Raw genomic sequence first — 13,351 nt, 5'->3', positions numbered from 1 at the left:
TGAAGCATATAGATTCACTTTCAAAATAAAAACAGAATTTCTTTATTAAATAAGGTAATATTTTGATTATTTTCCCCTTTAAAAATATTATTTTCTTCTGATTATGAAAGTAGCCTTATTTAGGAAAGGTTCATTTAGGAAAATACCAAAGTATAGAGTAGAAAATAAAAATCAGTAGAAAATAAAATTCCACCACCCAGAGATAAGCATATTAACTTTTTTGGGGGTATTTTCTTGTTATCTTTATATACAAGGCAGTTGAGGTTTTGGCTATATTTCAAATTGAAACTGAATTCTAAAGTATCTATTTTTAACACTGAATTGAAATGAAAGTACATTACTGGGTACTTTGATGTCTGTCAGCAATAGGTCTTTTGAGACTAAGGATCTGTACCATTTCTGGAACACCTATGGGAGGAAAGCAGAGACTATCAATAAAATAAATTATACACCAGCACCCGCAGTTCATAGCTGATGTGAAATCTTGCTTTGTTTTTACATTACTAAGTCCACAGATGGTTGTGGGTGGTTTCCATGCATATGTTTTAAACAGTGGCAAAACCCACACATATAATATTTAAAGGTTCTTACAACTATTTTTATAAAGATGGAACATTGGAATACTTGTTAGGAAAATTGTAGTATTTTTATAACATATTTCATCCAAAGATATTAAACAATCCAGATTTATCTTCAAAGACCTGGAAAAAACATGGGTAGGAGTAATCTAAAGGATGCATAAATCTAGTGGACATCATATCTATGCAAAAACCTTAAAAAAAAAAATACTGTGTGCTTGCCATCTTTGTTCTCATTTTTCCCTGAAGATGTAGATTCCTTAGAGACTCTGAAGGCTGATTTTTTTACTCTTTAAAAATATTTATTCTCTCATAAATTTCCCAGGAAGCCTATAATCCATAAAATATGCATTTTCACATGACTTGTGGTCACAGTATTAAAGTTGGTCTTCTGATGCCACTGACAACTACTTGATTTCAGTAGACCATTCCAAGGGCATTAAAGCTCTGGGCAACCCCACCCATTCAGCGCACCATATTCCAGCCCCTAAGTCAGTGGAACCAGAGTGGAAGTCCTTGGTGCCAGAGTGTTTGTGCAACCCCCTCTCATGAATCATTCAGGGCTGTAAGGGTTAATAGCAACTAACACTTTGCATAGGAGAAAGGTGAAAATATGTTTAAGAGCAATTCAGCTTCCCCTCCCCCCCCACTTACTAATTTTTTTACCTTGGTAGTATGTATCCACAATCCACACTCAAAGGCCTAGACAGAGTATTCACATGTATAACGTACTAAAAGATGGAAGCCCCCTTTTCTCCTTTCCTTTCCCTCACTCTCTGCAGTATACGTACATAAACAATAGGGCTAGAAAGCCTGCCAACGAACATATAAACACCATTAGCATCTGTAATTGCTCATACACAGTGAGGAGAGAGTAGAGAGATGGTAGAAGAGCGTTCACAAGCCCAACAGGCCCAGGTATAAGGTAGACTCTGGGCAGTTCTCAAAAATGGACAGGGCAGAGGAAGATAAGAGGTCACCAAATGGTGGCCTATAGGCCACATTGGCTCTGGATGCATCTCTCCTACACAGAACTTTGAAAAGAATTTAAATGGGTTGCTAATATTTAAAATACAGATTTCTCACTTTTCTCAAGAAATTGAAAGTATGGAAATCCTGGGGGAGCCCACTTCCTCCTTTGGCTGGTTGGAGCCAGTAGAAGCCAACCCACCATGGTACATACCTAAGAGAAAAGGAGGCCTTTTCACCAATAATTTTCAGGTAGAAAATCATCAAGTTTGTTGTTTAGTTAGACTTAAATCAGGGCCTGGAGCAGAAGTTTCTGCTTTGGGATCCCTGCCTTTCAGGGGTGATATTCGAAATACTGTAACAGCTAGTAGATCCTGGGCACTGACCAGCCAGAGCTAGCTTGAGCATGTCTCGGAAGTACCCCCCTCCAAACCCCGCCATGGCAGGTATCTGTTTAGTGGCTGAAACATGGAGCTTTCCTGGGAGGAGGACCAGAGGTGGCCCTGGGGGAATTGGGGCAGCAGCTTATTTACCAAGAATTTTGGCCATACTGGTGCTGTTCTTCAGCTCTGGTTGCCCTCCATAGGCCCCAAGTGAAGTACCTACACACACCCCACTCGCCTGGGTACGAGGGGAACAGTGCCTCTGAGAGGGGTCTCAACAGTCATTGGAAACATGTGGCTTCCTTTCCACTTTGACATTTGGCAGGTTGGGTGGCTATGATTGAAATCTGTGCTGCTCCTGAAACCTAGGATTTGCTGTCATCAATCACATGGGGGTGATTTATTGTGATTTCCAACATCTCCATTCCTGACATTTAAAGTACCATCGCCAGGCTGAATTTTCTTGTCAACCCAATGCAACAGCTGACCTTTTTTTTTTTTTTTCTTTTTTTGAATTAATAGGCAGAACCTTAGAGAAGACAAGTGGAAGATAACGGAGATGCATTTTGGAGTGCCCCCTGGTACTCAGCACACACCTGCTTACCTAATGCGTCACTGTGACTAAAGCCACGTGCATCATCAGTAACTTTGCTTGCCATGGAAAAGGTGTTTTTGGAAGACATGGGTATAATGGGATTGCATGATTGCTTTAAACCAAATCAGGACTGTGGTGGTTTTTTTCTTATTTTCAGGGTTGCCTGCAGTTGCCTCATTCACCTGGAGGTACTCTAACCTGTTACAGGTGTGCTTCCTTAATGACTAAAAGATAAATGGGTAGCACTATTGGAAAGAAAATGTTGGATCTGCCCTAGGTTGTAGCTGATGCCAGTATTGCTCAGACCTGCCTCTCTTTAAGCAGCCTGGGTTGTATCCTTGAAATTAGTTTGCCGGACTATTAGAATCTTTTGATCAGACAGAAAAAAAGCAATGCTGGTTGACAAAGGGCTGAAGATTTTTGCTGCAAAAGTCACAACCATCACTATTCTAGTGCTTTGTAATAGCACCTATAGAAAAAGATGTTCTAGCCTCCTTTGGCAGTGGACACTCTTATTTCCATAAATCCTCCAGACTCCTACAGATGTTTCCAAAAATCACTGTCGCAACATGTGTGATCAGGACCAAGTTACAGGGATAAAAATAGTTGGTGTTTTGGAAAAGAAAGCGTTCTTCATCTCTTGCAAGGGAAAAGTTTCATTTAAATGTAAAAGACAACGTAAAAGGTATATTTTAGGAGGTGAACTAATTAAATAGTAAATTTAGAGGGAAATGATCTGACTCCTATCTGAAGGGATTTTCAGCTCTAGCAACTTATTTATGCACAAGTAACATATTTTTAAATGCAGCTTCCCTAACAGGTGCTTATTCTATTTTGTGAATGGATTATATATATATATATATTTTTTTTTTTTGAGAAAGGAAGATCTTGGTTAGATATCTTTTGTGAGCCCTTGATGAGGCATATGAAAAGATACTAATATTGGGGTACAGTTTCATTTTTTTTCCTCGGTTGCTTTTCACCGGACCTCTAACGGCTTGCTCTTATTTCTGGCCAATGTACAGTCCCAGATTTTTCAGAGTACTGCAGATACATGTTCCCATTCTATACATGGATACCGGTGAGCTTTCAGAGCAGTGTATATGAGAAAGGGGCTGTCAGAGAATATCTCTGAATTGTACTTGGCACGCAGAATCTCTACTCCCTTTGGACCAGATGCTGAACATGTCGACTTCCTTCGGGCAGAGACTACTTTTCTCCATCCTTGTCCCTGCTTATGGTCTTTAGAGTGTGTAGTTGCCATACATAAACAGTCCTGAATAGGATAAATTCTTAGAGGGTTGCCTAAAATATTCTGCTTTTCTCAGCATCTTGATACTGGACCTGCCGTTCAGATGCTGAGCAGGATGTAAGAAATTGAAAGGACATAAGAAAGAAAGCCCTGTCCCCCGTGTTCTCTCACCCTCCACTAAGTAAATGCCGACCGCTCTGAAGGACTGGTCGGATGCGGACGCTGAAATCCCAGCCTGAGATTTGCAGCCCAGGACTACAACCAGAGGAAGAACATGCCACAGATTTCAACTTGACTGGAACCGATACATGATCCACAGTTTTCTCTCCAAGGAAAGCTGTTGTGAAATCATGGGTATTACTGCTTAGTTGGCATTAAATAAGATCCAGGTCAAATTCCATTTGAGAAATCCCAGGGACTATCCAGGAAACTTTTACTTTGAACTGGATATTGTGTTTGAGTAAATGTGTCTTCTGATAAGACTTAGAATTTCATTTGCAGATACAACAATTTTAAAAATTTAATGCTACAGTGATCTAACTTACATTTAATCTGCTCTTGCTGATGAGCACCAAGAGCCAACTTGGTAAGATTGAGGCCTTGCAAGTTAAATTCTGGGGTTGGGGGATCAACATGATACTTGCTAGACAAAGATAGCTGTTCAGATTTGTTCATCTTAAAGCTTTTGCATTACTGTGGTTATCGTAGGACCAGAATGGTTCTTCTAAACAGACTAGATGGATGATTTTGCTAAATTGCTACCAGTCGCACATCGTCTTCCCCTCAGCTCATTATTATTATTATCATTATTTTAAAATCAGCATAGAAATAGGAGAGACCAGCCCTGGCTGGTACTGTGCTTGTTATGAGTGAGGTAGAAGCACACTGTGTGGCATTTGCTGCAATACCCAGGCTCTGCAGAGTACTGACATTTTGCCCTCTGGGAACACATTGTGTTTAGAGAATGCTGTCTCTTTTTCCTTGTACTGTTTTACCAGCTAAATTCCAAACATGTAATGATTTCCTGTTCCTTTCTTTAACTAGCTGCCTTTAGATTTGAATATTCACAGTCTTAAAAACCTAGGAAAGAACTAGGTGGGAGTTACAGATGTAGATGTAATATCAAAGGCATTTCATGACAGAATTTTTATTTCCTGTAGTAGGCTTATTGGGACAAAGGAAATGTGCTGCTAAAAATAAAATTATGCCAGTTTAAAATTAGATAAAATACAGAGTGCCATCCTGCTAGGTATATGCAGACCAAAAGAAAATTTAGTTGGGGAAATACTTATTTTTCCAAATTCTGGTGTTCTGTTAAAATCAAAGAGGAGAAAAGGAAGATTTTTTTCTCTCTCAGGCTCTAATATATTTTAGATTTGTTTCTGTTTTATAGATTTCTCCAGACACCTAGCTGTTTTTGTATTACATGAATTTAAAAATGAACTAAATTTATTTTTGTCTTCTGTTATTGAAAGGTACCAAAGCCTCTTTCTGTTTGTTTTTTTTTTAATTTGGTTTTGCTATGTAGGGTTTTGCTTTTTCTAGAAATACTTTTCATTTAACAGCATTTCTTAAGTGTCAGGGCCCACTTTGATGTGCACAATTGTTTTTAGATTTCAGTGTGTATGCGTTTGTCTCTAAAGGTACTGGTGCAATCTCAGATTTTATATTCAGCATTAAAGAGAAATAAATTCCAGAAAACACATAGTCTGAAAATGGAGTGTTTGTTCCCTACCATATCTTAATACCTTTTCTAATTTTAGTTCTGTGTTTGCTTGAAACCTTCCTGTTTAGTTGGGATGTTATACTTATACTCCCACTCATGAATCTCATACCCGAATGCTGCAGATTAGTTGTAAAAACGCGGACGGATCATTTGCCCATTAGAGGGGACAAACATGTATGTGGTCCTGTGTTGCATGTGTGTTGGAGGTGATCACAGAATGCTCTCAGGCAGTGACCAGGGCCAAGGAAGCATTAAATCTCTGTTTCCCTTCGTGGGTTCCAATAGATGATTGTGGTTTCCTGAGTACACCGAAGCCATGGACTGGTGGATTTGTTCCCTTAATTGGGTGCAAAAACCCAAGTACAGTGTAGCTGCCACCCTTAGATAGCAGGGCCCCCCTTGAGGCAGCCCTCTCTGAAAACAGAAGACACTTCTGAAGGCAGAGTCGGAGGCTGATCTTGTCACTGAACTATTTCAGACCTTAAACACCAAGACCGAAGGAGGGTAAAGGAGGAGATAAAAGAGAACAGGCTGTAAGTCTGAAGGAAATGTGCTAAATTGTGAAACCAAACAAGCCAGGTAATCACTGCCCACTTATACCCCAGATTTTCAGTTTTCCTAGTTCTTCTAGAAATGCAGGTCAGGTTGGTTTGGTCATCCTTTCAATAAGCATGTGTTGAGCTCCTGGAATGTAATGGGTACTGTCTGAGCAGGACAGCAGTCTCTATCCTGAAGAAGGAGAAAAACAGAATCAAGGGCAGCAGTTACTGCTGAGTGATGAATGATAGAGTTGAGGTCAGTTCGTGGCGCTCCGTTCGTCATCCGGAGAGACGTTATGTGTAATCTTTGTTTGTTACAACCCTTCCAGGCTTTAAAATTATTTCATGCAATGGAATATATATGCATACATCTATACACACACACTAAAATATAAAGAGTAATAAACCCCTGTGTGCCTGCCACCAGCTCATTGCCTTTTCTTTGAGGCACTGAGTGCTCTTCTTGGGCCCTCTCCCATCCCTGTTTGAGAGTGGGAGCCCCTCTCCTGAACTCTGTGGATCATAGCCTTTCTCTCCTTTATCATTTTACCTCCTTTATCATATGTACTTTAAATAATAATAATAAGTGGCATATAAACTGTATTCTTCTGTCACTTTATGTTCATTGCGGTTGGGCATTATCATTTTGTAACAAATGTCCTGGTTTATTTTCATGGCTAAGTACTACTTCATTGTATGACTGTATCACAGTTTTTCCCTTCTGTCGCTGGATATTGAACTGCATCTTTCTTTGAAATAGAAAAAGGCAGTGTTGCTATGAACATTCTTTTATATGACTTCTGGTGCACATAACCAAGACTGGATGTATACCTTGAATAGAACTGCTGTGTCGTACAATAAAGCACATTATCAACTCTTAACAGATAAGGCCAAATTGTTTTCCAAAGTCATGGTACCAGCTTACAGTTTAACTGGTATCCTAGAATTTTCAGTACTCTAGATCCTCGCCAACGTTCGGGATCATCAGAATCAAATTTTTGCCAAGCCGAGAAATGTAAAATGGTATCTCATTCTGGTTTCATTTTGCACATATTTGATTACTAATAAATTGAACATGTTTTATTATGGTAATTCCTAAGTAGGAATTTGGAAATTCTTCTTTGTGTCTCTTACCTTTTTTTCTATTGTTCTGTTTTTTAATTATTAATTTTTAAAGTTCTTAATACTTAACTTTTTATCGGTTAATGCTTATTTAACTATTAAAGAGAAACTATATTTAGAGTAGAAAAATCTTCTGAAGCAATTTCCAGAAGTATGAAAAGCATGTGAAACTTTCTTCTATTTGGAGAAAATAAAGTTAAATGCATATATTGTGTGTTCTTACTGTGTGCTGATTTTCAGCTTGTCAGCATATTATCCCAGAGAAGATGTACTTTGGAAAACCCTCTATGCTCTAGCAGGGTTCTTTCTTTGAAGCTATTTTAAGGCTCATCAATTCTAGTTATTTGGTAGGAGATTGTCACATTTGGTTTTCTGCTATAAAATTTTATCGAAAGGAAATCTTTATATAGACTACATGTTTATATATGCACATTTCCTTAGTTTACCAACATGTCATAGACTCACACAAGGACAAAATGATGTTACACTGAAAAGGACATGAAAAAAGTTCACTTAAGTCATAGGAGATTGTTTTGAACCTATACTCGTAATTAAATAATCCTTAAGCTGAATGAGCTAGATCTGTAGTCTGCGAATATAATCCAGTGTGCTGTGCCGATAGCATGTTTTCATGTGTGTGAACTGACTGGTGGGTATAAGAATGAGAAACTACAATGCAGTCTTACCTTCTGAGGCTCCTGCTGCCCAGGGACAGCATTTTTAATAGACTAAGGACCCTGGCGTACTAGAAGACTTATTATGAAAGAAAGAATGTAAAATATCTTATTAATATTTTTTATATTGGGGCGCCTGGGTGGCCCAGTCGTTAAGCGTCTGCCTTCGGCTCAGGTCATGATCCCAGAGTCCTGGGATCGAGCCCCGCATTGGGCTCCCTGCTCGGCGGGAAGCCTGCTTCTCCCTCTCCCACTCCCCCTGCTTGGGTTCCCTCTCTGGCTGTCTTTCTCTCTGTCAAATAAATAAAATCTTTAAAAAAAAAAAATTTTTAAATGATAATATTTTAGATATATTTGGTTAAATTAAATAGTAAAACAAATGTCACCTTTTTTAATGTGGCCACTGTAAAATGTTAAATTGCATGTATGGCTTTTGTTAAAGTTCTCTTGGACAATACTATTCTGTACCATCCTCTTTACCTGAATTTACAAAACCTTTAAAAGGTTTTGGGGGTTTTGGCAAAATGCTCCTTCTTTCATTTGTAAAATGAAAGAAAATGTGAACATCGTTTGGAATATAATTTTCTAATGCTACTGCCAAGGGAACTGTTTTTCTCGTTTTGCTTTTTTGTCCTTCTAGCTTGAAGCACTTTTGTAGTGAAGAGGGAGGTACTTTTTTTTTCCAGGGATAAAAATAGTAATCTGTGTGTGTTGTAATATGGGGCATCTCTCTGTGTATCCAAACTCTTGTTCCTTTATTGCCTTACAAAATTGATGTCTCCAGCTGAATTGGTCCACATCTGTGAACAGAGTCATGGTGGGTTGTGTGTGTGTGTGTTTTCTTTTTTTTAAAGAGGAAATTTAATGAACCATACAGATGCATCTGTAATCTGCAAAACTGATGAATATCAATAGGATTTTATTCTAGATTTCCTAAAATGTTAATTGTATCTGTAAAACTCATTTGAGCTCATAAGAATATACAGTCTACTTTTTGAACGTTTCTTTCTGGTCTCATTGCCAAAGATTAAAACAGAATGTGAGTATTAAGGAAAAATATCTTCCCTTTTTTGCCCAGGGTTTTAAACCATTTTCTTGTTGCTACTCTCAGCAAAATAGTTTTGGGGGGAAAACCCCTTTTGTCATCAAAATAATTGATGGTGACAGTAGTTGTTAAGTAGGAGAATGGGTTTTGTTTTGTTTTTTTAAAGATTTTATTTATTTACTTGTCAGAGAGAGAGCGAGCACAAGCAGGGGAAGCAGCAGGCAGAGGGAGAGGGAGAGGCAGCCTCCCCGCTGAGCAGGGAGCCCGATGCGGGACTCCATCCCAGGACCCTGGGATCATGACCTGAGCCAAAGGCAGACGCTTAACCGACAAACAGCCTGGGTTTTTGGGTTTTGGGGTTTTTTGTGTTTTTTTTTTATTATTTTGTTTGGGACCCTTCCCTGAAATGAGAGTGATTGTATTATAGCCCTTGTAAGTCAACAGATGCCAACTCTCTGTGTTTCACGTAGCTGTTTTCATGTTGCTTTGGGGCTCATTATTTGTCATTCTCATGAACTACCATACGTATATAGGATTTATCCTTCAAAGACAGATGGAATAACCCCATGGAATCTGTCTGAGATAAATTGTAGGTGAACATTTCTCATGTTAATTTGATTTAGCTTATTGATATTCTTATCCCAATCTGTTAAATTGGGGTAGTATTTTTCTTCATATCAATCCATTTCATGCCACATACTAATAACATCACTAGGTTGAAATACACATTCTGGGCTCTGGATTCAAAGCCAGATGCAAAGATGACTCTGAGATCAATACGTGGGGCAAAAAGACCAGTAATTCGGCATTGACTCTGTTATCCTAGACGAGACTTACCCTCTTCTTTCTCCCTGCCTGTGTTTAGTGGTAAACCACTCTCTTAAACAATCTGCTCCTAGCCACATCCTAACCAACTAGTATGGGTAGTGGAAGGGATGACAACAGTGATATTTTTACCCCCCAGATTGGCAGGCAGAAGGAATGCCTCCAGCTGCAGCTTCCCTCGATATACTATTTTACATGCCTAGTAAGTACTTATCATTGCATCACAATCACAAATGAGAAACTGAATCCTGACAGGTTTCCCATCCTAGTCATGAGGTGACCAGGCAAACAGAATTTTAGCAGTTACATATCTGGCAGGTGAAATGACTGTGGCATTCAGACTTGTGGGTGGCTTCTGAATGACAGCAGGAAACCTGTTCCCTATCATTGACTCATTTAGAGACCAGGCTGCGTCTGAGATAATTCCAGAGAGGCTCCATTCTCTAGATCCCCAACACGTAAATGTTACATCTGCAGTAACGGTGAACAGACCTACTGCTGGAATCAGACGGATAATGCGGCAAAAGGACAAGCTGTGATAGGAGAATTTGGGTGGCAGTGGTGTCTACCTCAAGAGATGGCCGTCTTCCTGAAAATGGGTCATTTCAGCAGAGAACAGATTTTAAATGATGGTGAAGATCTGTTTCCTCCAACGTTTTCATTACTGAAAACTTCATTGCATTTTCGTTGCAAATAGCTCTTTATTGAATAGTACTTTCAAAAGCGTTATAATTTACATTCTAATTTTTTGCTGATTGGAAGAGCATCCTTTGCATGATTTATGTTAGAACTAAGAGTCACCAAACAAGCTGTCCAGCCAAAGCCCAAGAACTCTGTGCTAGTAAGTCTTTTTTTTTTTTTCCCTTTGTACCTCGGCTTGTATTTTTTACTTGGTAAACATCTGAGAAAGAGAATAGCACTTTCCATTTCAGTGAGGGTTTAACCACCAGTCAGTTAAGCCCAAATATGATGTTATGAAAAACAGATTCATTATCTCTTCTGTATCAAGACCATTATGTGAGTTTGTTGATACCCAGTATTGGTATTTATGTTTGCGTGATGTTGGTGAAAGTGTAGTACTCTTTGTAACTTACCTGTGAGCATAAATGTTCCCTGCTTATTATCTCAGAAGCTGCTTTTCTTGGTGTTTTTTATTTTATACCATTTGGTTTGGGTCAGCTTTACATTAAGAGAGACGAATTACTTGTATGTCCTTTTTTAACTTGTAAACAATAAATTTGTTATGTAAAAGCTGATCCTACACTCAAATAAAATACATGGTTTATTAGTATGTGTTCAACAGTCTATTTGGTAATTAAAAGTATGACCATGAACTGAAAAGTCTAGTTTTTTTCTTATTGTTTCACTAGTAACGTCTATTCCTTGTGTCCTTTCTGCTGACAATTAACCAGTTGCTAAGTGAAGTGTGTTTTTATCAGTATGTAACCAAGCAAGAGGTAAACACCACATGGTTATTTGCACAGGAAATTAAATATAAAGGATTCCCAAGCATTGATAAAGGAGTGATTATCAGATGTAAGAACAGTATATTTTACCGCCGGGGCTAAGGAAGAATACCCAAGGAAGGACAAATTTGGGAAGGCGGCGGGTCTTCAGAGCTCCTGGGGGACTTCCGGTTGCAGCTCACTGGAACAGCACGGAGGTTCGCTGGCTGCCCAGGCAGGGCTGGTCTACAGTCACGTGCAACAGCAAACAACCCTAGTGCGGTCAGGGGGCCCCGGAGCCACGGGCAGGCCTCCTCGCTTGCAGAGGGACTAAAGATGCCAGGGCAACTGGGAGACCCGGGTGTTCACCTCAAGGGGGCTGCAGGGAGGTGATCGCCGGGCCAGAGCTCCAGGTCTCTGTGGGACCCTGAGCTCTGCGACCCCCGAGAGAAGGCAGGACCATTAGACCCACACGACCCACCCCCCTCCAGCTGAGAAAGCTCAACGTCGTACTCCTGTGAGGGAGACGTGCTTAAAGGAATTCTGTCCACGATTACAGAACACGTGTTGGAGGGTGAATTTGGAGCTAAGACGTGATAAACTGATAGCTGGCGTGTATCACAAATGAATTCTCTTAGTGACTTCGCTTCGGGAATTAGCCATGTTCATTAAGAGCAAAAGGATTATCAGTGTTTTGTGAAGTTTAGGCAGTTTAAGTGAAGATTTGCATTACAAGCAATACTGATGCCTTGCTGTCAAGTATCCAAAACTTCGTTGTGGGAAGTTGGCAACTCAGTTGTTAACTAAACTGGTGAGTCATGTCACAAATACAAATGTTACAGAAAGATGCAAATCTTAGGATGTAACCATGACTTCTAGTCATCCTTACTTTGTAGTTCTCAGTCTCATATTGAAATTGAAATATTATTTAAAGGAAAAAGCATGATGCTGAAGTATATATTTAAAGCTTCTAGATATGTCTCTTCATGTAATCAGTTATCAGAGGATATGCACCAACCTTTTTTAGAGCATTGGTCTTAGCCTTGCACTAGAATTTCTAATTCCTCGGGGCATCTAGGTGGCTCAGTCGTTAGGCGTCTGCCTTTGGCTCGGGTCATGATCCCAGGGTCCTGGGGTCGAGCCCCGCATCAGGCTCCCTGCTCTGCGGGGAGTCTGCTTCTCTCTTTCCCACTCTCCCCCGCTTGTGTTCCCTCTCTGGCTGTGTCTCTCTCTCTATCAAATACATTAAAAAAAAAATCTTAGAATCTCTAATTCCTCAACAATAAACACCAAGAACCCAATACTTCCATAAAGGGCATAGCTATTGGCTCTTAATCTTTTTGTTTTTAATTTACTCCTGTGGCAAACGGAAAATTGAAAAACTTCTCTGTAAAGTCTGACCTATTCACTTACCCTAAAAGATTTTACCTCTAATGGAAGACAAGACAGGAGGTTATTAGGAAATAGAACGTGCCAGATCCAATTAAATCCAATGATTATGTGCATTCCCAGACTCTCAGTTCATGGTGGCTAGTGATTAAGCAGGTGGGTAGATGGAGAGATAGATGATTCTGCCAGATATTCTTCCTTTTATTAACTTTTAAGTGAACCTGAAGTGAAAGAGAAATTAATTTCGCTGAGAAAGTAATTGGCTTCCAAGGACGACTACTCCAGAACACTCTGTTCCTTACCCGTGCGTCTCTCTAGCCTTGCTGGTGGAACACTTGCTTTGCCGCCCTGTTTTCTGTTTTGGTTTTTCTCACCAGTATTTGAGAGTTTTGTGTGACATCGAGACATGTTTACTAAATCAAGAGTAGCAGATAGATATTCAGAGTACCAACACCTTCTGGACTGGACTGGGAATATAAAAGTAGCTTGCAGCGTGGCTCTGTCATATTAGGAGCTTCCAGTGTTGATGTGATGGTGGTACCACCAAACCCACCCATAGAAAGGATTTCTGCAGTGGTGGATGAGGAGCCTCATTAGAGAGACTCTGCACCCTTTTAATTCTTGGGCTCTATGGCACAGATTTTACAAGTGTCTATAAATCAGTAGTAACATTAGTCTTAGTTCCAGGAATTAATTACTCTTACTCAACAAACCCAGAGTTTGCCACCCATTAATACACATGCCAGGGAGGTATTATTTTACAGAATGATTAGGTAATGAAACATTCTAATTTCTCTAATAGGCAAATG

General features: G+C 39.6%; 1 protein-coding gene across 1 annotated transcript in view; it reads left to right on the top strand.

Annotated features, from left to right (window-relative positions):
- Positions 1-5,478, top strand: part of SH3BGRL2 (SH3 domain binding glutamate rich protein like 2) — a 63,976-nt gene extending 58,498 nt beyond the window's left edge. Inside the window, exon 5 of the mRNA XM_027604051.2 lies at positions 2,453-5,478. Coding sequence (XP_027459852.1) covers positions 2,453-2,464 — 12 coding nt within the window. The 3' untranslated portion in view covers positions 2,465-5,478. The remainder of the gene's footprint in view (positions 1-2,452) is intronic.
- The last annotated feature ends 7,873 nt before the right edge of the window (positions 5,479-13,351 follow it).

This window comes from Zalophus californianus, chromosome 7, assembly GCF_009762305.2.
Source record: "Zalophus californianus isolate mZalCal1 chromosome 7, mZalCal1.pri.v2, whole genome shotgun sequence".
Classification (NCBI taxonomy): Eukaryota; Metazoa; Chordata; class Mammalia; order Carnivora; family Otariidae; genus Zalophus; species Zalophus californianus.
This window is presented reverse-complemented; position numbering and strand designations above follow the sequence as displayed.